General features: G+C 38.6%; 1 protein-coding gene across 7 annotated transcripts in view; it reads left to right on the forward strand.

Moving 5' to 3' along the window:
• CEP135 (centrosomal protein 135) overlaps positions 1-23,877 on the forward strand; it is a 186,990-nt gene that overhangs the window by 40,496 nt on the left and 122,617 nt on the right. For all 7 annotated transcript variants that reach the window (XR_012516837.1, XR_012516838.1, XM_074396162.1 and 4 more), the window contains 7 exons: positions 188-403; positions 4,525-4,590; positions 6,422-6,560; positions 9,401-9,624; positions 16,720-16,872; positions 18,128-18,280; positions 23,155-23,232. Coding sequence is in view for 5 of the 7 variants with exons in the window: in XM_074396162.1 (XP_074252263.1) it covers positions 188-403; positions 4,525-4,590; positions 6,422-6,560; positions 9,401-9,624; positions 16,720-16,872; positions 18,128-18,280; positions 23,155-23,232 (1,029 nt within the window). In the remaining 2 variants the exon portion in view is untranslated. The remainder of the gene's footprint in view (positions 1-187; positions 404-4,524; positions 4,591-6,421; positions 6,561-9,400; positions 9,625-16,719; positions 16,873-18,127; positions 18,281-23,154; positions 23,233-23,877) is intronic.

Consider the following 23,877-nt stretch of genomic DNA (forward strand, 5'->3'; position numbering starts at 1 on the left):
TGGATATATACTTTCATCAAATTTCACATGGTCAGTTTTGCAAATAATGTAAGTTTGCAAATGTAAAATACCTGTAATTTTAATCTTCAATATCTCTTAAAATACAGTTTTTAAAAATATTGTTTGAAGTCAGCGTTTAAGATAATTTTCCAATTTATACACCTCTTAAATTACAACCCCAATTTAGGTTGACTTTCTTCAGCAAGCTAATAAAGACCTGGAGAAGCATATACAAGAGCTCATGGAAACCAAGGAAACAGTGACATCTGAAGTTGTTAATTTAAGTAACAAAAATGAAAAGCTCTGCCAAGAATTAACTGAAATAGATCAGTTAGCGCAGCAGTTGGAAAGACATAAAGAAGAAGTGCTTGAGACTGCTGATAAAGAGCTTGGGGAAGCAAAGGTAATGAATGATATGTGTAGGTTGTGAGAGTGTTTAGTAATTCTAGCACACAGTGAGCTTGAGCCCTTTTGATATCTGCATTCAGGTTTTTGGTTTATTTTGTGTGTCTCTTTGTTTTTTTGCTTTGGCAATTTAGGGTTTTCTGAAGTGTTGTTTACACCCTCTAAATGATTGTATTTTTTCTAGTTGTTTGGGTGTCTCTCTGAAGCATACCTATTCTTAGGATGGATCTCCAAACTCTAGTGTGTTTTCCTTCAAGATTTTAATCTCTGTTCTTTTTTATTTTATTTTATTTTTTGAAGGAAAATTTGTATCGTTTTAATTATTTTTATTTACAGAAAACTCTACAGTGGCAAGTTGTTTAGCCTTTGCTTTTTTGAGGCTTGGCGATGCGAGCCACAGACTTGGGACCCAGGACCTTGCTCCCCAGTGACGGTGGATCTCCTCATATCTGTCACTGTACTTTCTCCTGATAGCTTCCACCAGCTTAGCCAAAGCGCCTTTGTCTTCCGAGTTAGCCTGGGTGAAGGCGATGGTGGTGCAGGTCTTCCTGTGGACTAGACGTCCCAGTCTTGCCTTCCCCTTGATAATACAGTAAGGGACTCCCATTTTCCGACACAAGGCAGGCAAGAAGACAGCCAGCTCAATGGGATCTGTGTCGTGTGCAGTCACCACCAGCTGAGCTTTCTTGTTCTCCACCAAGGCAGTGACGGTGTTAACTCCTGCTCAAAGGACAGGTGGTCTCTTAGTGGGGACGTCCCCTTTGCCAGCAGCTTTCTTCTCTGCCCGGGCCAACAGCCTCCGCTGCTTCTCTTGCTGTGTGTCTGGCCTATACTTCTGGGCCAGCTTTAGCAGCTCAATAACTGTTTGGCGATCCAGGACCTGAGTGAACTGGTTAATGGCAGGAGGCACTTTCAGCCGCTTATAAAGGATGGCTCTCTGCCGCTGCAATCTGATACAGCGGGGTCATTTCACAAAGTGGGTTAGGTCTCTTTTCGGTTGAATATCCTGTCCAGTGCCAAAATTCTTTGGCCTTTTCTCAAACACAGGATTGGCCACTTTCTTGGTCTCCGGCTTCTTTACGACAGCAGGGGCTGGAGCCGCCTTCTTCCCCTTGGCCTTCTTTCCTTTCGGCATCTTGGGCGGCAAGAAGAGAGCTAATCTCTGTTCTTTTATCTCTACATTGTGAGAGAGCTTCTAAAGTTTCCCCTCCATGTCTTTTTTGCTCAAGAATCTTTTTTTTTTTTTTTTTTTTTTTTTTGAGACAGAGTCTCTGTCACTCAGGCTGGAGTGGAGTGCAGTGGTGCGATCTGGGCTCACTGCAACCTCTGTTTCCTGGGTTCAAGCAATTCTCCTGCCTCAGCCTCCGAGTGGCTGGAATTACAGGTGCCTGTAACCATGCCCAGCTGATTTTTGTATTTTTAGTAGAGACTAAAATCTACCATGTGGACCAGCCTGATCTCGAACTCCTGACCTCAGGTGATCCACTCACCTCAGCCTCCCAAAATGCTGGGATTACAGGCATGAGCCACCGCGCCCAGCCTGTCTTTTTTTGAGACATGGTCTTGCTCTGTTGCCTAGGCTGGAGTGTGGTGGCACAGTCATAGCTCACTGTAGCCTCAACCTCCTCAGGCTTAAGCAATCTTCCCCTATTAGCTTCCTGAGTAGCTGGGACTAAAGGTGCATGCCACAAGGCCCAGCTAATTTTTTAATTTTTTTGCAGAGATGGGATCTCACTATGTTGTCCAGGTTGATCTCAAACTCCTGGGTTAAGCAGTCCTCCCGCCTCAGCCTCCCTAAGTGCTCAGATTACAGGCATAAGCCACCATGCCTGGCCACCAAGAATTCTTTAGAAGTATTTTTAAGACTATATATGACCTTGAACGTTTTTAAGTTGGTAATTATAATAGCATTTTTCATCTTTTAAGTTTAAATGCAAAGGGTGATATTTCCATTCTATTTTAAATATAATATCTTAAAATATAACTAATTGTTCTTTTAATTATAGCCAGTTAAGTCTAAATGATCCTTTCTCCTTAAAATTTCCACAAAGTTTTATCCTGTTTCAACTAGTTTTATGCCTGAAAATCTTTTCATGATCACACTATCATATATCTGTGCAATAAAAAGAACAAATTTTAAAATAATGAATTTTTTTAATTTAAAAAATATTCTGTCAGCCTATCTAATGGGGAAAAAAAGAAATTTTTAATTTTTAAAAATTCCCATAACTGTAAGATTCAAGGTATTAACATTTTTATCTGAATAGTATTATCATTACAATTATTAGTTATCAGAGTGTTAAAGTGACAAGTATACCACAAATGTTGATATTTATGAAATAAAAAGGTAAAATTTTATTAGGAATACATCTATCTCTTAATGAAATATAGTGGGAGAAAATAGTGTCTTATTTAAAGCTGTTGGCCAGCCCCAACATTCAGATTATCTTTTAATCTGGTACTCCAAAAGTTTTTTTTATCTTGAGACAGTGCGCTTTTTGGGGCATGAATGAGATACATGCCCTTCTTTGAACATTGAGAGAAAGGCAGCTATAAAAGAGAGGGTAGGAATGCAGAACTCACGTGATACTTGGGCCACAGACAAGTTCTTAAGTAGATCATTTTTAAGAAGCACTGAATATGCAAATTAAGGATTCAGATGCTGATTCCTTAAAACTATGTGCGTACCATAGTTTTATATAATATTTGGAAAATGTTCATTTTATCCCAGGAGTAAGTATAAACAAGTTTGAAGACCACTGCTTTACATCACCAAATTGGTTTTATACAGTGCCATTTCTACTAATTAGTCGACTAGAAGGAAATTACCCCAATATTTAAAAAATCGTATATGAAAGGCCCATAGCAAACAATCATACTCAGTGGTGAGAAACTAGAAGCTTTTCCTCTAAGATGAAGAACAAGAAAGGATTCGCATTCTTGTCACTATTATTCAGCCTAGTACTGGAAGTCCTAGCCAGAGCAGTTAGGCAAGAAAAGGCATACAAATTAAATTGCGAAGAAAGAATAAAATTATCTCTGTTTACAGATGACATAATTTTGTATGTAGAAAGCCTCCGACATTCCACAAAAACCAGAAGAAACCAATTCAGCAAAAATGCAGGATACAAAATCAACACACAAAGATCCGATGTTTTTCTATATACTAAGAATAAACTATCCAAAAAGGAAATTAAGAAAGTAATCCCATTTGCAATAGCATCAAAAAGAATAAAATACTTGGAAATAAACTTAGCCATTGAGATGAAAAACTTGTACACCTGAAAAACTATACAGTGTTGCTAAAGAGGTTAAAGAATACACAAACAAATGGGAAGGCATTCCGTGTCGATGGATTGGAAGACTCAATATTCTTGAAGTGTCCATACCACTCATTTAGTGCAATACCTATCAAAATCCCAGTGGCGTTTTTTTGCAAAAATAGAAAAAGCTTCTAAAATGCATATGGATTCTCAAAGGACCCCAGACCACCAACACAATCTTGAAAAAGGACATAATGAGTGCAGTTTAAATTCTGTTTTCATGGTTTTAGTTTCATTGCAACACTCCTGTATCTCATTTCTCTCTTTTTCCACCACCTTTTGCATCTTCTATGCTTGTACACATAGCATACTAAACACAGCTTCCCATGTCCCATTGCAAATGCTCAGAAATAAGAAGTTGGCTCAACAAAATATTCCTGTTGGGTCATAATATTTTGATCCTGGCATTCTGCTCTTTCAGTGGCAGTAAAGATGGGATCCAGATTGGTAAAAGCAGATGTAGAGAAAGCAAATAGGATAGGAAATTCAGGAAATGACAGTGCCATAAGATTACCCGAAAATCTGAGGCCCAAGGAAGGTCCTACAAGATGTTTTAAGTGGCCTTCTTCAGATGTTCCAGGCAGGCCCCTGTAAACACTCAGGATACCAAAGATTAAAGAGCAGCCTCAATTTTGCCTCTTCATTGAAATTGATTATTAGGGATAAAGCCTCAGATCTCACTGGTAAAAGGGAATGTGAAATACCTGCAAAATGACTTGATCTTAATTGCATTGTGACTTAGTGATAAGTATTCTTAGACTTTTAAGTATGTACCTAATAGGCTTTTTATTCCTAGAAAGAGATTAAAAGAAAGCTCTCTGAAATGCGGGATCTTGAAGAAACAATGGCAAAACTTCAACTGGTAAGTTTATGTCATATTGAATTGCCAGCATTGTCATTAAGAAACTTTTTATGCCTTATTTTATTGCTCAGCTCTTGGTAACCACTAATCTACTTTCTGTTTCTGTAGATTTTTCTGTTCTGGCCATTCCATATAAAGGGAGTCATATATTTTTGTGTTTGGATTCTTTTACTAAGCATAGTGTTTACAAGGTTCTTGCTTGTGGTAGCATGTGTGAGCACTTCATTCCTTTTGATGGCTGAGTAATATTCTACTACATGGATATGAAAGTTTATATTTTTATAGTTCTTTAATCTTATGGATAGTAGGTAGTTGCTAGAAATTTTACATTCTTGTAACTACTTTATGACTTGACTAGTATTAATACCAGAAATTAATTACTTGAAATATTTGTTGATTATTACAAAAGGCACTCCATCCTCATTTATTTATTTATTAGAGACAAGGTCTTGCCTTGTCACCTAGGCTAGAGTGCGGTGGCATGATCATAGCTCACTGCAGCCTTGACCCCACTGTGCTCAAGTGATCCTCCCACTTCAGCCTTCTGCATGGTTAAGACTACAGGCATGTGCCACCGTGCCTAGCCTTTTTTTTTTTTTTTTTTTTAGTAGAAATGAGGTCTTACTATATTGCCCAGGCTGGTGTTAAACTCCTGGGCTCAAGTGGTTCTCTTGCCTCAGCCTCCTAAAGTGCTAGGAGTGCAGGCGTGAGCCATTGTGTTCAGCCCAGTCTTCATTTAATAGCTTTTTTGATAATACAAACCATTTTCCTAGTCACATTTCTTGTTCTGGTAGTCTTCAAATGACTAAGGAAGTGATCATCCCAACAGAAGCCTAAATATAGCATACAGAAAAAGTATACAGTCCTAAAGTCTGGAGTTAGCAGAAAGAGTGTCTTGCTTATAGGTAGAAACCAAGTAGTCACCCAAATGATTGAGGATTTTTAAAAATAGCCTGTTGAATTGGAAGAGTTTTCTCTAAGATTGGAAAGAAAGGTAAATACTAATTTCCAAGTTCTTTCTTTATGTATACTTTTTACACAGTCTAGCTGGAGTGTTCTGGTGGCATATGTCAATTTAAAAGGAAGCATGAGAGCAAGGGATTTTTGCTGTTTGTTCACTGCTAGTTGTATGTGCACTAAATGTTGGACGTGATTCATAACACTTGTCTCAGAACTGTGACCCAGTTTCACTAGTGTTGGCTGACAATAAGATGTTGCCATGTTGCCATACTTTCTTACCTTTCTTATTTTTTCCAGTAATGCAAGATTCTATGAATTTTTAAGATAAGAATGATGATATTCGTAGCTAACATTTATTAAGCACTTACCATAGGGACATGCTGGTTACCATGGAAAATACTTCATAACCATAGATTGATCCTCGCCAGTGAATCCTTAGTGTCCTGGTCTTATCCTTGTTGTGCAGATGAGGCTGAGAGAATAACCAGTATAGTTACAGATACACTGTATGTGGTGGTCTTAGAAGACTTTTTCTTATTACTGCTCTCTTAACCGTGAAAAAGCTTTAATTTTTGAAATCATATAAGTACATGTTCATTTAGAAAAAAATAGGGCAACATGCCAAACTAGAAGAAAATAAAATCTAATAATTCTCCCACCCACAAAGAAACATTGTTGATATTTGTGTTTTACAGTACTTTCAGCTACAAATGATAATTAAGTTTAATTGAAACCATATATTTGACTAATTGTTCACACACATGTAAGTTGCTGTTTTGTAAATGTGCTTATAAAAATCTATTTTACTTTTAAGTATGATACTATTTTATAAAGATGTTAGATGTCTTAATTATAGTATTACAATTTGCAGGAATTGAACTTATGCCATAAAGAAAAGGAGAGACTGAGTGATGAACTCCTTGTAAAATCAGATCTAGAAACTGTTGTTCATCAGCTTGAACAAGAAAAGCAAAGACTTAGCAAAAAAGTTGAAAATTTTGCAGTTACAGGTAAGATGTCAAATTTTGATGACTTAAAAAATGATTGTGATTTCCTCTTGATGTATTGTTTTTCTTAGTAGATAATCTTTCATTCATTCAGTCATTCATTCAATAAATATTTGTTGAGTGTTTACCATTAGCCGGAAACCATAGTAGGTACTGTAGATACAGTAGAAATCTTTCCCTCAAGGACCTTAGAATTTTTATGTTTTGACTAGTTTATACAGGGAACCCTGCTTGAATATTTTCCAATAGAAATGTGTACTTCTTTGAGACAGACTAATAATAGAATTAAATAAAACTAAAGGGAAGCCTATTTTGATAGTAGAAAACTGAAGTACAGAATCTTTTCAAGGAAATGCAGTTGTATTATCTTAAAATACACACACACACACACACACACACACACACACACACACACACACACACAAGATCGGCTAACTTTCTGCAGGTACCAGCCCTGAATGACTTGGCATAAGGAACATCAGAATTCATTCATTCATCAATTTGACCAATGTTTCTTAATCACCTGCTTTATGGGTGTGTGCCAGGCCCTATTTTGACTGCTAGGGTATATAGTGGCAAACAAAAACAAAATACATAAGGGCCCTGCTCTTGCAGAGCCTTTTTTTCTTGTTAGGGAAACAGACTAGTGGCACATAAGTGAAGGAGCTAATTTTAGTTGATAAGAGGTATTAAATTAGAATGGGAGGATGTACTAGAGATTGCATGAAGTGCTCAATGACAAGACACCAGCAATATGAAGATGGGGTCTAATTTTCTATGCAGAGAAAATGGCAAGTGCAGAAGCTTGGTGCCATCAAATGGCGTGTCTTAGGAAGAGAAAGAAAGCCAATGTACCATATTAAGAAGAGACTCTATCCTAGGCCCATGTGGATAATCTATTTGACCTCCTCTCTACTTACTAGCTGTGTAACTTGAGCATGTTACTGAAGCTCTCCGTGCCTTGGTTTCCCTATCACTGGGGCTAATGATGACACCTACCCTGAAAGGTTGTTTTGATCATTAAATGAGTTGATATGTTAAAGTGCTTAGAACCATATATAAAAGTCTAAAATATACTTCTTTTGATAGCTATGTGTGGCCTATCATTTGAGTGTAATCTTTCAGCTGTCTCAGACTCTCACTTCCCTGTGTTTTGTGTACATCCCTCTGCCAGACACTCAGCCATGGATGAGCCAAACAATTTGCCTTCTACACTTTTACACATGGGCAGCTGTTTGAGTGTGCACCAGGCACATTGAGAGCACTGTAAATTAGATGGTCCTGAACCTCAGCAGGACACTCTGTGCCATATCTTACATTATTTCTCTTAGCATTTGATCTTCCATTCTCCATGGGGAATATTTTGAAATGTTTTGCATTGTCAGTAAACTTGGGAGTCCCATTACCCCCCTCATTCTGAGTAGATGATTCTACCTCCAGTTTTCCAAAAAGAAGGAAGCCATTGCAGGCATTCACTCAGTCCTCTGACCTCAGGTTAAAAACCTGTGCATCTTCCTTCCTGTTCAGTCAGGAGTGTCCCTCTTAGGAAAGACCAGTGACTCCATCTATTCTCTGAATCGTAACTTCTCTGATTTTAAAAACCTTTAAATTAATGATCTCCTCTCCATAATTGTAATCTTTGTACTGTTTTTCCCATTGGCATTCAGACATGCTTATTTTTCACCAATTTCTTGTTTTTTTAAAAAAATTTTTTCTTTTTTTTTTCTTTCATCCTGTTGAGGAAAGTTCTTCATCAATTTCAATACAAAAACTTTGACCCATTCCTATCCAGCCACTCTTCTCTTCTCTTCATACTCTTCATAGCTTCAGCATCTTGAAAGGTCATCCATGCTTGCTGTTCTGCTTGATCACCCACTACCCCATAGCTCCTCAGTCCACTCCAGTTGGCTTCTGTTCCCACCTCTTCAACACAATTGCTCTTGTTAAAGTCATCATTCACCTCCGTTTTGCTAGATGCAGTGGATACTTTTCATTCGTTAGCTTATTTGACTGCATTTAACCCAGTTGGCCATTCTTTCCCACACTCCTACTTTCTTTTTACTTCTCTGGTCATTCCTTCTTGGGACAAATTTGCCATTCATCCTCGAGTTTGCACTGCACATTCTTTTGTAGGTTTTATCCTACTACAGTTAGAATAGTTGTTCAGCCTTGGCTATGGTTTTCATACTTGTATCCTTAGCTAGTGCTGGGCATATAGTAAATGCTTAATACATATCTGTTGAATGAATGAAAGAAGAGATGTGCGTAAATCAGAATACATCAGGAAAATCATTCCATGCCTCAGAGTTGCAATGAACTTAAATTAAATTAGGTTCGACTATGTGAAATTGCCAGTATTTGGTTACTTTTGACTCATGAAGAGGAAATTGCTGTGGTAAAAGCTAATAATAATATTTATTTGAGTTATTTAACTCTCTTTGAATATGTGTATGCTGTTTTAAATTCAAGCTTAATGTTAAGTTTATGCATATTATGATTGTTTATATATATATATATTTTAGTGCATTTTTAGATCCCAGGAAAGTACCATGTGGTAATTTATTGCTTCATTTTGTAGTACTGAATAGTACCCACTTTAAAATAAGACAAAAGCAGGAGGACTTGGACCTATTGGACTTCATTTAAACTTTTAATTTTTGCTTTTTTTTTCTTTTTTCTTCTGAATATTTACCTCTTCAATAGATTTAGTACTTACAGGTGATATATAGAACAGTTCATGATTTCTAGTAGCTCTCATTCTAAAAGTTATTAATATAATTTACTTGACTAATCAACATTACGTATGCAACACTATTTTAAGAGTTAATCACTTTAATTTGCAGAAAGAGAACTTACTTTGGAAGTTGAGAGGATGAGACTAGAACATGGAATAAAACGTCGAGACAGGTCACCTTCTCGTTTAGATACATTTCTGAAAGGTATAGAAGAAGAACGAGATTATTATAAGAAAGAGCTAGAGAGACTTCAACATATAATACAGCGAAGATCTTGCTCTGCAAATTATAACGCACGTGAAAAAAGTTCAATATTTAGAACACCAGAAAAGGTAATGTCCCTTTATAAGAGTAAGTGATAAGGCCAGAAAGCATCTTTATGAATAAACTTTGCTGGTTTATTATTATAGTAAATGTAACTTTATTCATTCTTGCTTTGAAAAAGTTCTGATTTTGATTTTGTTTTCTTCCATGGCCTGTACTGTAGGAACGCAGCATTAATTAGGAAAATTACATAAGAACAAACTATAACATATTGATTACTAGAAATTAAGGAAGGGCTGAATAGCTAAGTTGTAGAAGAAGTGTAGAGGCACCTGGGCTTCCAGGACTCATTGTTGGATATTCTCTCTCTTTTTAGAGTTTACTTTCTTGTTTTTTTCTGAGACTGTGTTTCACTCTTCATTGCCTAGGCTGGAGTATAATGATGTGATCTCGGTTCACTGCAACCTCCACCTCTCAGGTTCAAGTGATTCTCCTTCCTCAGCATCCAAAGTAGCCAGGATTAAAAGCGCGTGCCACCACGCCCAGCTAATTTTTGTATTTGTAATAGAGATGGAGTTTAGCCATGTTGACCAGGCTGGTCTCAAACTCCTGACCTTGTGATCCACCTACCTTGAGCTCCCAAAGTGCTGGGATTACAGATCCCAGCACTTTGGGATCTGTAAGCCACTGTGCCCAGGCACAGTTTACTTTCTATATCAGCTGCATTTTCTCTCTCATAGCAGAGTGGTTTTATATGCATCGCAGGCAACATGGTTTCATATCGTTTCTAGCCTTGGACCAATTAGGAAGGTGTGTTACATTCTGCTGACCAAGCATCTTCTCTATTAACTGTGCTAGGGGAGATAGATAGAAATGGCAAGTGGGTGCTGTACAGTTTGTTTTGTTTGTCCTCTGCAACCATATTTGGAAATTGATGATCCAAAAATGTTCACTTTATGTCATTTTCTAGTTGCATCTCCTATTGTGTTTATTAAAGTTGACCATGATTCATGAGAGATTAAAATTTAACTCTTAATTATTTTTAGTGTTTTGTGAGTATCATTTGAGTTCTTCAGATATTCCTTCTTTTAAGCTTTGGAGTTCAGGAGTCTTGAAAGGTTTATGTGACTTTATCTACATACTAGGTAAAATTAGGGGAAATCTGGGAGTGGGGAGTAGCCCATTAAAACTCAAAACATTTGCTTTCAGCCTTGGCTGAATTTGCCAGTTCTGTCGTGTTTTCCCTGAAGATCTTGTGTCCATTGTCAAACAGTTTCGTCTTCTGATTAGACTTCATTTTTTAACCTCATAAGCTAATGGCTTATGAATTTTGAGTTACAGTTGTCAGTATAAACACTATACTATGTTATCTATTATAAGAATGAGGCCAGGTGTGGTAGCTCAAACCTGTAACTCCAACACTTTGGGAGGCCAAGGCAGGAGGATCACTTGAGGCCGGGAGTTCAAGACCAGTCTAGTCAACTCAACGAGACTCCTTCTTTACAAAAGAAAAAGTAAAAAATTAGCTGAGCATAGTGTCAGGCACCTCTAGTACCACTTACTGGGAAGGCTGAGGGAAGGAGATTGCTTGAGCCCAGGAGTGCAAGGGTGAAGTGATTTATGATCTTGCCACTGCATTCCAGCCTGGGTGACAAAAAAAAAAAAAAAAAAAGAATTGGTGGAAAAATGCAGTACAAGTTATTAGTAATTTATATGTTGCTGAATTTTTTTTAAGTTCTGTATGTACTTAGGACTCAGGAAAAGTGACTGAATTGATCATTTTTGTTTTATAGAGGAATCTCCCACAAAATGATCATTTTAATCAAGTATGAAATACTAAGGAGATAAATATCTCAGAGCTTTTAACCAAAATATTTTATTCAGTTGCTCTGTGTTGGATTCACATTTGAAAGACAAGTGTGTGAGAGATATTGGTAAGGCACTAGTAAAATTAGGTAAAATTTTTCTCCCCCTCAACTTACTTATATTGTCGAAGTTATAATGGTACCTGGTGTAGACAAAGAATTTATTTTCTAGAGTTCAGAAAAGCAGGGTGTTCAGAGCATTTTAGAGTCCCAGTAATAAATTGCAGGCATGATAGAGGATAGTGGGTAAATATATGAATGAAATAGGTGGGATGTAAGACAGTTGGGAGTACTGGGAACTAGGAAGTGCATTCCCCACCTAAAATTAGCTATTTTATTTTACTTTATTTATTTATTGAGTTTGTCACCCAGGCTGGAGTGCAGTGGCATGATCTTGGCACACTGTAACCTCTGCCTCCTGGGCTCAAGGCATTTTTCCACCTTAGCCTACTGAGTAGCTGGGACTATAGGCACATGCTACCATGCCTGGCTAATTTCTTTCTTTTTTTTTTTTTTTTGAAACAGATTTTTGCCATATTGCCCAAGCTGGTCTCAAACACCTGATCTCAAGTAATCTGCCTGCCTTGGCCTCCCAGAGTGCTGGGATTACTAATGTGAGCCATGATGCCCGCCGTAAAATTAGCTGTTTTAAACATGTTCATGAACATTTGGTTGGCAAACAACAAAGACCGTTCTGCAGCTGGATTTGGTACTAGCTGGGTTTTCAACCTCTGCTTTATGGCAAATTGTTAGGCACAGTTGTTTAGGATTGTAATAACTCAGAAAAAAATTGACACTTTTTTATTTTTATTTTATTTTTATTTTTGAGACGGAGTTTCGCTCTTGTTACCCAGGCTGGAGTGCAATGGCGCGATCTTGGCTCACCGCAACCTCCGCCTCCTGGGTTCAGGCAATTCTCCTGCCTCAGCCTCCTGAGTAGCTGGGATTACAGGCACGAGCCACCATGCCCAGCTAATTTTTTGTATTTTTAGTAGAGACGGGGTTTCACCATGTTGACCAGGATGGTCTCGATCTCTCGACCTCGTGATTCACCTGCCTCGGCCTCCCAAAGTGCTGGGATTACAGGCTTGAGCCACTGCGCCCGGCCCCAAAAATTGACACTTTTTTTTTTTTTTTGAGATGGAGTTTCACTCTTGTTATCCAGGCTGGAGTGCAATGGCGCGATCTTGGCTCACCGCAACCTCCACCTCCTGGGTTCAGGCAATTCTCCTGCCTCAGCCTCCTGAGTAGCTGGAATTACAGGCACATGCCACCATGCCCAGCTAATTTTTTGTATTTTTAGTAGAGATGGGGTTTCACCATGTTGACCAGGATGGTCTCGATCTCTCGACCTCGTGATCCACCCGCCTCAGCCCCCCAAAGTGCTGGGATTACAGGCTTGAGACACCGTGCCCGGCCCCAAAAATTGACACTTTAAAAAAAAAAAATTTTTTTTTTTAAAGATGGGGTTTCACCATGTTAGCCAGGTTGGTCTTGAACTCCTGACCTAACTGATCTGCCTGTCTCGTGCTGGGATTACAGGCATGAGCCACTATGCCTGGCAACACTTTTTAATATCAATTCTCTATTCCCGGTGTAGGGTGGGTACTGTCCCCCTCACCTTGTATTCACCCTGGTTCCCACTGTGAGTTTTGAGTATGGTGTAGGCAGAAGTGCTTTGCATTTGGAGCCTAACACAAGTTGCAGCTCCGCAAACTGGCTTTATGACATTAGAGAAGTTACCTAACTTCATGGAACCCTGTTTCCCTCATTTGCAGAGTGGGGAAAGTGACTACAACTTCTTGTAAAGACTGAATGAGATAATTTGTTGGTTTTATTTTTAATTGACAATACGTTTATTTATAGACTACAGTTGGATGTTTTGATCTATGTATACATTGTAGAAAGATTCAGAGCCAATTAACATGTCTATTTCCTCACCAACTTACTGTTTTTTTTGTGGTGCCAATGTTAAAAATCTTTTAGCAGTTTTTAAGTATACAATATGTTATTATTAACTGGTTACCATGCAACGTAATAGGTTATTAAAACATTCCAGCAGGGCACGGTGGCTCACTCCTGTAATGCCAGCACTTTGGGAGGTCAAGACAGGTGGATCACGAGGTCAGGAGTTCAAGACCAGGAGTTCATGACCAACATGGTGAAACCCCGACTCTACCAAAAATACAAAAAAATTGGGCTGGGCGTGGTGGCTCACGCCTGTAATCCCAGCACTTTGGGAGGCCGAGGCAGGTAGATCACGAGGTCAAGAGATCGAGACCATCTGGTCAACATGGTGAAACCCCGTCTCTACTAAAAATACAAAAAATTAGCTGGGCATGGTGGCGCGTGCCTGTAATCCCAGCAACTCAGGAGGCTGAGGCAGGAGAATTGCCTGAACCGAGGAGGTGGAGGTTGTGGTGAGCCGAGATCATGCCATTGCACTCCAACCTGGGTAACGAGCAAAACTCCGTCTAAAAAAAAAAAAAAAATTAGTTGGGCATAGTGGTGCATGCCAGTAATTCCAGCTACTCAGGAGGCTCAGGCAGGAGAGTCATTTGAACTCAGGAGGTAGAGGGTGCAGTGAGTTGAGATCGCACTCCAGCCTGGTGACAGAGCAAGACTCTGTCTCAAAGAAAAGAAAAATTCCTCCAGTCTAACTGAAACTTTATGCCCTTTGATCAATGAGATAATTGTGTACGTATCCAGTGTAACACCTAGTTACCAGTGAATGGTTTATTTCCTTATTATTTGCTGGTTCAAAGCAAATCAGTTCTGGTAGAAAATTAGTCAGTCAAGAGATAAATACCGAGTGCCTGCTCTGAATGAGGCATAGAATACAGAGAATACAGAGATGAAGAAGACAGTTCCTGTCCTTGCAGCCTTCAGTGCTTGTGTGTGTTTAGGGGACAATGAATGGAGTAGTAAAGGGTGTTATTCCCAATTATTATACATTAACAATAACAGAAATATGTACATCAGATATACCTAAAGAAGAGTTAGTTTCTGCTCAAGAAAGTCAGTCAATTAATGTTCACGGAACTCCTGTTTTCCTGGGTACCATACTGGACACTGAAGTGGTGATGAAAAAGGCCAGGTTCCTTCTGTGGCCCTTATAGAGCTTAAATTTTAGTAGTACAGACACACATTAAACACACGATCATGTAAACAACTTTATAACCTCATTTATAATGTGTTTATGAAGAAAGTACAGAAGAGATTAAAAAATACTGTAAGAGTATATAGAAGGAGATCTAAATTAGATTGAAGAATCTGGAAGAATTCCTTGGAGAAAGTGACATTTAAGCTGAGACCTAAACAGTAATTAAAAAATAGACTGTCAAATCTTTATTTATTGAGCTTTCCTTTTCTAGAATCTGTACAGACTCCTTTCTGGAAGGAGGTTTTTTTTTTTTTTTTTTGAGATGGAGTTTCGTTCTTGTTACCCAGGCTGGAGTGCAATGGCGCAATCTTGGCTCACCGCAACCTCCACCTCCTGGGTTTAGGCAATTCTCCTGCCTCAGCCTCCTGAGTAGCTGGGATTACAGGCACGTGCCACCATGCCCAGCCACTTTTTTGTATTTTTAGTAGAGACGGGGTTTCACCATGTTGACCAGGATGGTCTCGATCTCTTGACCTCGTGATCCACCTGCCTTGGCCTCCCAAAGTGCTGGGATTACAGGCTTGAGCCACCGCGCCTGGCTGGAAGATTATTTTGTTTTGCTTTGAGAGAAAGTCTCACTCTGTTCCTTAGGCTAGAGTGCAGTAGTGTGATCATAGCTCACTGTAACTTTGAACTCCTGGGCTCAAGTGATCCTCTTGCCTAAGTCTTCCAAGTAGCTAGAACTACAGATGTGCGCCACTATGCCTGGCTAATTGTTTAATTTTTTGCAGAGGCAGGGTCTCGCTCTTTTACCTGGGCTGGTCTTGAACTCAAGAACTGGCCTCAAGCAGTCCTCCTGCCTTGGCCTCCAAGAGTACTAGGATCACAAACGTCATCACAGCTGGCCGAGACTTTTTAAATGTAGATATGGTTATGTTACACAGTTTCTTTTACGGTTACCTTGGTTATGTCTCAAAATCCTAATCTGCTTTTGTACTATAAAACATCTTGTCCTTTAAAGTGTTTAGATAACTAATCCTATCCATCATGTCTTTTTTTTTTGCTTGTTTAACCAAGAGATTACTTATTTCCAAATGCAGGTGAGAGGTACCTCACAGATATCTATTATTTACCAAATCTACGTTGTATGTGATATTGGCACAACAGATATTGAATATTAAAGGCCAGGACTCTTTTCGGTGTGTCATATTATTAAATTAGCCCTGCTTGGCACTTCTACATTTAGTACTTGTAACATTAAGATACCATAGATCCCAAGTCTACATTTATTATCTTTTTTTTAAAAATAGAAAAAGACATACACATTTATTTACACGTGTGTGGGGAGAATCAGAATGCCCTCTTATTTTTCTACCATAGTGATGACGACAGTGAATCTTTTGAATTGTACTAAATTGTGGGCATCTTTTGAATTGTACTAAATTGTAGAAATTTTGGAAGTAGTTGCTTATTCAGTGAATATTCTTAGTATACACTGCCTGGTAGAAATATTTACATTCATTTGACTGTATAAATAGGCCTCCTGTAGGTCTGAAGCTGAGACAGTTGGGAGTTGGTATGCCTGGGGTATTAATTTAGATTCAGTCATAGAAAACACTGAGGAATATACCAGGCCGTTACAGTTATCTGTACTGGGTGAGCAGATACATAGATAACTTCCTGGCCCCTTCTCTGTAGAAGATAAACTAACTAGTGGCTCTAAAAAATTACCAGGCATCAGAATCACTTTGAAGCCTTGGTAAAATACAGTTACTTGGCTCTACTCTGAAGTTTCTGACTGAGTAGGTCTGGGTTGGGCTCCAAGCTCCAAAATTTGCATGTCTAACAAGTTACTGCTGCTGCTTCTGGTCTGGGGATTACGCTTTAAGTACCACTAGTATGAACAACTTTGTGAGAATAAAAGTTGAAGCATCTCATGGGATCTGATCAAGTCATGCCATTGGCAGCTAAGTCTCTTCTGGGAACTTGAAGCCCAGGAAATTTGCCCCAGTACTGCCAGTACTCTCATCTGCTCTCATCATAGATTTTGAAAACTGTGTTCCTAATCACATTAAAGGCACTTGTGTTCTTTTTGTCCGGTAGCATCTTTCAATCAGTCTCATCATCAGTATCCTGTGACAACCATGTAGTGATGATTATAACATGGTAACTTTTGTTTTTTAATTCTATTTCAGGGTGATTACAATTCAGAAATTCATCAGATCACAAGAGAAAGAGATGAACTTCAACGTATGCTAGAAAGATTTGAAAAATATATGGAGGATATACAATCCAATGTTAAATTACTGACGGCAGAAAGAGATAAACTAAGTGTCTTATATAATGAAGTAAGAGACTTATTATGATTAAGCCAATAGATTGTATGGAACCAGTTAACTATAATGGAGCTGGTGTATATCCTTCACATTACTATAATATATGGACCTGTGATATTGCCTCAGAATTAAAATTAGCAGTAGTAGTTTCTACTATCATCCTGTTTCTAAAGCAGATATTTCTCTTATTTTTTCATGTTTATTCTTTCCCTTTTCTAGCCTATCTATGTATCAGATCAGTTAGAAATAATCTTTTTTTTTTTTTAAACTACCTGGAATGGGTCTCAGCCTGACTCTGAGCCAAATTTATGCTTAGAATTCAGAGGTGTGGGGAAATATCTGTCAAAACAGTGGGTAGCACCAACTATTTGGATATTTTGCCTATTTAGGACTTTGTCTGTAAATAGTGTACTCTAGGAAGAGGGAATTGGGGTTCAGCTTGGCCCCATTAGCAAAGCCTCAGTTGTTAGAGAGCAAGGTAAGTCTGAGCGAAGCATTGTGTCTGCCACCCATATTTGTTCACATACCCATCTCCCATGAAATCCTGCTATTTTGAGAAGGGGAGGAGGCATGCAAGTTAAAAGGTCAAGCTGAAAGAGTCGCTTTTTTGAGTTTTTGGGGGGGATTTTGCAGTGTCAGTTGACCCACTTCTGGGCTTTCCCCATCACTGGCTTGCATTTCAGCTTTCTTGGGTCTGCCTAGTTAATTCTACTTGTCTGTCTGCTGTCTAGTTTCCAACATTTTGTGGCTGGTTCCTCCCTCGATCCCCTTGTCTTTTTTTATTATTCTTACTATTTTAATCCTTTTACTCTCATTTTGTTGGGATTTGGGAAGAGGGTGAAGGTAGCATGTGTTCGGTATGCCTTTTTTAACTGGGAACATAGCCAAAGTATTTTTTATTTATATCTTTTACCAAAGTGCCTTTTTTTTTTTTTTTTTTTTTTTTTGACGGAGTCTTGCTCTGTCGCCAGGCTGGAGTGCAGTGGTGCAATCTCATCTTGGCTAACTGCAGCCTCCACCTCCTGGGTTCAAGTGATTCTTCCACCTCAGCCTCCCAAGTAACTGGGACCTCAGGCACGTGCCACCCCAACCGGCTAATTTTTTTATTTTTAGTAGAGACGGAGTTTCACCGTGTTGGCCAGAATGGTCTCCATCTCTTGACCTCATGATCTGCCCACCTTGGCATCCCAATGTGCTAGGATTACAGGTGTGAGCCACCGTGCCCTGCCAAAGTGCCTTTTTAATTTATTTCTTTTAATTCTTTAAGGCTCAGGAAGAATTATCCGCCCTAAGACAGGAATCCACCCAAACCACAACACCCCATAATATTGTTAGTCTTATGGAAAAGGAAAAAGAACTTGCGTTATCTGACTTAAGAAGAATTATGACAGAAAAGGAAGCTTTAAAAGAAAAATTAGAGGTAAGAAGATTGACATGTTTTTGAAAGGTAACTTGTTGAGAAGAAGAGGTATTTGTATACATTTTCCTGTGAAGTTAGTATTCCAAATCCAGACCACTTTGTTTGTGTGTGGCCTGTGGGTTAAGAATGGATTAAGAAGAATATTTCATTGTTGATAAACTGTTACTGGAATACCTTGCTCAATTGTCTATGTATTATCTGTAGCTGCTTTTGTAGTATGACCCAGAAAACCTAAAATATATACTGTCTGGTTTTTTACCTAAAAAGTTTGCCAATCCCTGAACTTAATAGGAAGTTTCTCATATGGGAAGACATTATCTTTGTTTGTTTGTTTGTTTAGTAACAGCTTTATGGAGATATTCACACACTATATAATTCACTCAAAGTATACCAATTTATTGGTTTTGACTTACATTGGGATTACATTCCAGTAAAACCATTGTAAGTAAAAAATGTAATGGGAGAAATGCATTTAATACCCCAATAAACCCATTGTAAAGTCTTACATAGAAAATTCTTAAGCCATTGTTAAGTCTACATGCTCCTTAACTTATACTGGGGTTACATCCTGATAAACCCTGTAAAACAGAGACTAGCTGTATACTCACAGACTTGTGTAACTAACCATCACCACAGTCAATTTTAGAGCATTTTCATCACCACAAAAAGAAACTCTGAAACACAGTAGCCTCACTTCCCATTTCTGCCATCCCCCTCAGCCATAGGCAGCCACCAGTCCATTGCTGTCTCTATGGATTTGCCTACTCCGGACATTTCATATAAATTGAATCATTCAATATGTGATTTTTAAATGTCGGACTTCTCTCACTAGCGTAATGTTTTCAAGCTTCATCCATAAATAATGTTGCCAGGAACTCATATACAGCTTTTTGTGTGGATATATATTTTCATTTCTCTTTGGTATATTCCTGGTCATGTGATAAGTCAATCTTTAACCACTACAACCAAGCTGTTTTTATTCCAACCAGTAGTGAATAAAGTTTCTAATTTCTACATGTTCTCCCCAATACTTGGTACTATTTCCTTTTATATTATAGTCATTCTGGTGCATGTGAAGTAGTCTCCATTGTGGCTTTTTTTTTTTTTTTTTTTTTTTTTTTTGAGATTGTTTCGCTCTTGTTGCCCAGGCTGGAGTACAATGGCGCAATCTTGGCTCACCGCAACCTCCGCCTACCGGGTTCAAGCAGTTCTCCTGCTGCAGCCTCCCAAGTTACTGGCATTACAGACATGCCCCACCACGCCCAGCTAATTTTGTAATTTTAGTAGAGATGGTGTTTAACCATGTTGGCCAGACTGGTCTCCTAGGCCAGACTGGTCTCCTACGCCAGACCTCAGGTGATCTGCTGGCCTCGGCCTCCCAAAGTGCTAGAATTATAGGCATGAGCCACTGCGTCCGGCCCTCCATTATGGCTTTGATTTGCATTGCCTCGTAGCTAATGATGTTGAGCATCTTTTCATATTCTCATTGCCCATTTTTATATCCATTTTGGAGAAATGTCTGTTCAGATTCTTTGCCCATTTTTAAATTGAGTTGTCTCATTATTATTGAGTTGTAACATTCTTTATATATTCTAGATAAAACCCTTATCAGATAATGTGATTTGCAAATACTTTCATTCTGTGGGTCATTTTTCACTTTCTCATTGATGTCTTTGAAAAACAACATTTTTTAATTTGGATGAAGTCCAACTTACCTATTTTTTTCTTTTGTTGCTTGTACGTTTGGTGCCATGTGTAAGGTCAGTACTTTATAGTTTCTTTTATAATCTCCAAAAATATAAGTATATTAATACATATAAAGCACTTAACAATGATTAGCGCATTATAAGTACTAAATTCTATTATTATAGAGTCCATAGTTTATTTGCAATCAATATTATTGAATTAATGATTTGAAAGTAGCAGCTAAAATTAGAAATAAAAACGTTTTAGCATTATAAGCATAGTCTTTATGTCACAATGTTCAGTTAAAATTTCACCCTAAATATAACAGTTTAAGAATACTTTTAATTGGAATCTTTTGGAATACTGCCTTCCAGAAAGTGTTTTCTTATAAAAATAAGTGTTAAAATTGCCAAATGGGAAACTTCTGTGCAGTATGGCAGCTTTTAGCACAAGCTACTGACTTATCCTTTTCCATATCTTTTGAAATGACCAAAGAATGTAAAAATAGGATTTTAAAAATGCAGTAGTACTGAAAGCTTGGAAAAAACAACATTCGTATTACCAGAATCCTTCTGGGTTACAGGAGGCAGGATTTTATGAGTTTATAACAGGTCTTTTACTTAAAAATGCAACTAATCACAATCCTTAAACCTCTTCCAGTTTTTCCCATTATTCCACTGTCTAACTAGTTGTCAAATTCAAGCATCATCTATCACTAAGAGCTCCCTGAAAGCTCATATCTGTCTCTCAATCACCAATTCCCATAAGTGCTATCTATCTCTTGAATAATATTTAGCATATATTAAGCCTTTCCCATGTGAGAGGCTTTGTTCTATTAAGTGCTTTTTACATGGATTGTCTTAGTAAATCTTCACAATAGCCTTTTTTTGAGGGGTGGTCTCGCTCTGATCTGTTGCCCAGGCTGGACTGCAGTGGCACGATCTTGGGTCAGTGCAGTCTCCGCCTCCTGGGTTCAAGTGATTTAGTAGAGGCAGAGTTTCATCATGTTGGCTAGCTTGGTCTAACTCTGCCCACCTTGGCCTCCCGAGGTGCTAGAATTATAGGCATGATGAGCCTCTGCACCCAGCCTGTAATAGCCTTTTTTTTTTTTTTTTGAGACAGTTTCACTCTTGTCACCCAGGCTGGAGTGCAATGACTCGATCTCAGCTCACTGCAACCTCTACCTTCCAGGTTAAAGCAGTTATCCTGCCTCAGCCTCCCAAGTAGCTGGTATTACAGGTGTCCACCACCATGCCCTGCTACTTTTTGTATTTTTAGTAGAGACAGGGGTTTTGTCATGTTTGCCAGGCTGGTCTCCAACGCCTGACCTCAGGTGATCCACCTGCCTCAGCCTCCCAAAGTGCTGGAATTACAGGCATTAGCCACCTTGCCCAGCTGTATTTAATAGGTACTGCTTACAGATGAGATCTCAGTTACAGTGAGTTTAAATAACTTGCCCACCGTCACCCAGCTATGAGTTGCAAGAATCTGGCTTCTGGGGCTCATGTTACTTTCTCTTGAATTTATTTACTTCTTTCCGTTCCCCTGCTTCCGTCCTGGTCTGGTCATTGTTCTCTCTCACCTGCATTATTGTATGAATGGCCCCTGTTCTAATCTTGCCTCTCTCAAAGCTGTATTTTACACTGAAGCCAGAATTATCTTTCAGATATATTAATCTGATCATATCACTTCCTATTTAAAATCCATTAATTGTTTTTGAGGACTTCAGTGATTGGCCCTTGCCTACCTCAGGGTCTAGCTTCTTTCCCCTAAACTCGTCTCCCCTGTTCACAAGACTCCAAGCTTAATGGACTTTTTCTTGCCTCCAACCTTCTACATAGGCTATTGAAAGATTCCTTCACACCTTCCAATCTTCTTGTCCAGCTAATTTCCGTTTATCGTTTAGGTCCAGGTCAAACATCATGTCTTTTGATAGGAAATGAACCCTAGAATCTAGATTCCCTTTTAATATTTTGGCATAAAGTTCCTTTTCCTAGCAGAATATTCATGGATTTTATTTTGAGCTCTTATTTAGGTTTTGTCTTTTCTGCTGGGCTCCAGTATCTGTGATGTTAGAGATTTTACCCACTTTACTCACTACTGTATTCCTGATACCTTACTTGGTGCTTGGTATAGAGTATATACTCAATACTAGTTGAGTGATTTAATAAATACATACGGCCGGGCATGGTGGCTCAAGCCTGTAATCCCAGCACTTTGGGTGGATCACGAGGTCAAGAGATCGAGACCATCCTGGTCAATATGGTGAAACCCCGTCTCTACTAAAAATACAAAAAAGTAGCTGGGCATGGTGGCACATGCCTGTAATCCGAGCTACTCAGGAGGCTGAGGCAGGAGAATTGCCTGAACCCAGGAGGCAGAGGTTGTGGTGAATCGCGCCATTGCAGTCCAGCCTGGGTAACAGGAGCGAAACTCCGTCTCTAAATAAATAAATAAATACATACATACATACATACATACATACATACATACATACAGTACAGTGACTCAACCAAATGTATAATCCAAACATCAGATGTGTCTGTTTCTTTTTAATGAATAACATGGATAGAAATATGAATCCATGCTAGAAAAACTCCCAGTGAACACCAAATTATATTGTTTATTTTAGACTTAGCAGCAGTAAGTTGGGTAAAGTGAAGTTAGCAGAAAAATAGTCTCTGTGTTTATACTGTTGACCAGCCCCTTATTCAAACTCGCATCTCTTACATGGCCCTGTAGTATTCTGTTTCCTTTGTCTTTCTGATCTTGTCTTGTCTTCCTTTGCATTCTGTTTCTCTTATATCTCTTCTTGTGAGGGCATACTCCTGAGCATTTTATTTAACCTGCTGATTTTGTCCTTTTATAGTTTTGCTATTACAGATTAATCTGTATAAATCTTTATAAATGAATACTTACCAATCTGTGTCTTCTACTACAATCACACATAGAGGTAGAGAGTGTAAAAGATGAGAAACCTATTGTGCCTTTTTTAACCAAAAACATCACTTTTGTAAAACATCTAATGACTTTCTTTAGAAAGTAATGTCTTACTTTTTAAAACATTTCTGTGTTTTATGAAAGAACAAATACAACATAATAGAACTGTAGACTTGGCATTGCTTACTATGATGGTTTTGTTTTGTTTTCTGATACAAATGAAAATTTTTTTTAACATTCTTTTTCAGCATATTGAGGAAATGGGTCTTTATGGAAAATCAGAATTAGAGAAAACTATTGAACATTTGACATGTGTTAATCATCAGGTAATGTATCAAACTGGATTTGGGGTAAATTGTGTTATATAAATAACTATGTCAATTACAGTTTTAATATGCTATTTTTAAGTTTTTATTTTTATTTTTTGAGATGGAGTTTTGCTCCTGTTGCCCAGGTTGGAGTGAAGTGGCGTGATCTCAGCTCACTGTAACCTCCGCCTCTCAGGTTCAAGCCTCTCGAGTGGCTGGGACTATAGTCGCCTGCCACCGTGCCCAGCTGATTTTTTATTGTATTTTTAGTAGAGACGGGGTTTCACCATGTTGGCCAGGCTGGTCTCCAACTCCTGACCTCATGATGTGTCCACCTCAGCCTCGCAGCATGCTCGGATTACAAGTATGAGCCACCATGCCCAGCCTAATACACTGTTTTATACAATTATAATAGCTGGGGATGGTGATGCAAACCTGTAGTCCCAGCTCCTTGGGAGGCTGAGGTGGGAGGATCACTGGAGCCCAAGAGTTAGAGGCTGCAGTGAGCCATGATGATGCCACTGCACTCCAGCCTGGGTGACAGACCAAGACTACAACTCCTTACAAAAAAATTACAAAATAGTATGCTAGAAAAGTTGTATAACAGCAGTTAGGAGTGTATACTCTGAAGGCTGATTACTTGGGTTCAGATCCATCTTTGTC

This window comes from Saimiri boliviensis, chromosome 3 (assembly GCF_048565385.1).
Source record: "Saimiri boliviensis isolate mSaiBol1 chromosome 3, mSaiBol1.pri, whole genome shotgun sequence".
In the NCBI taxonomy this organism is placed as follows: domain Eukaryota; kingdom Metazoa; phylum Chordata; class Mammalia; order Primates; family Cebidae; genus Saimiri; species Saimiri boliviensis.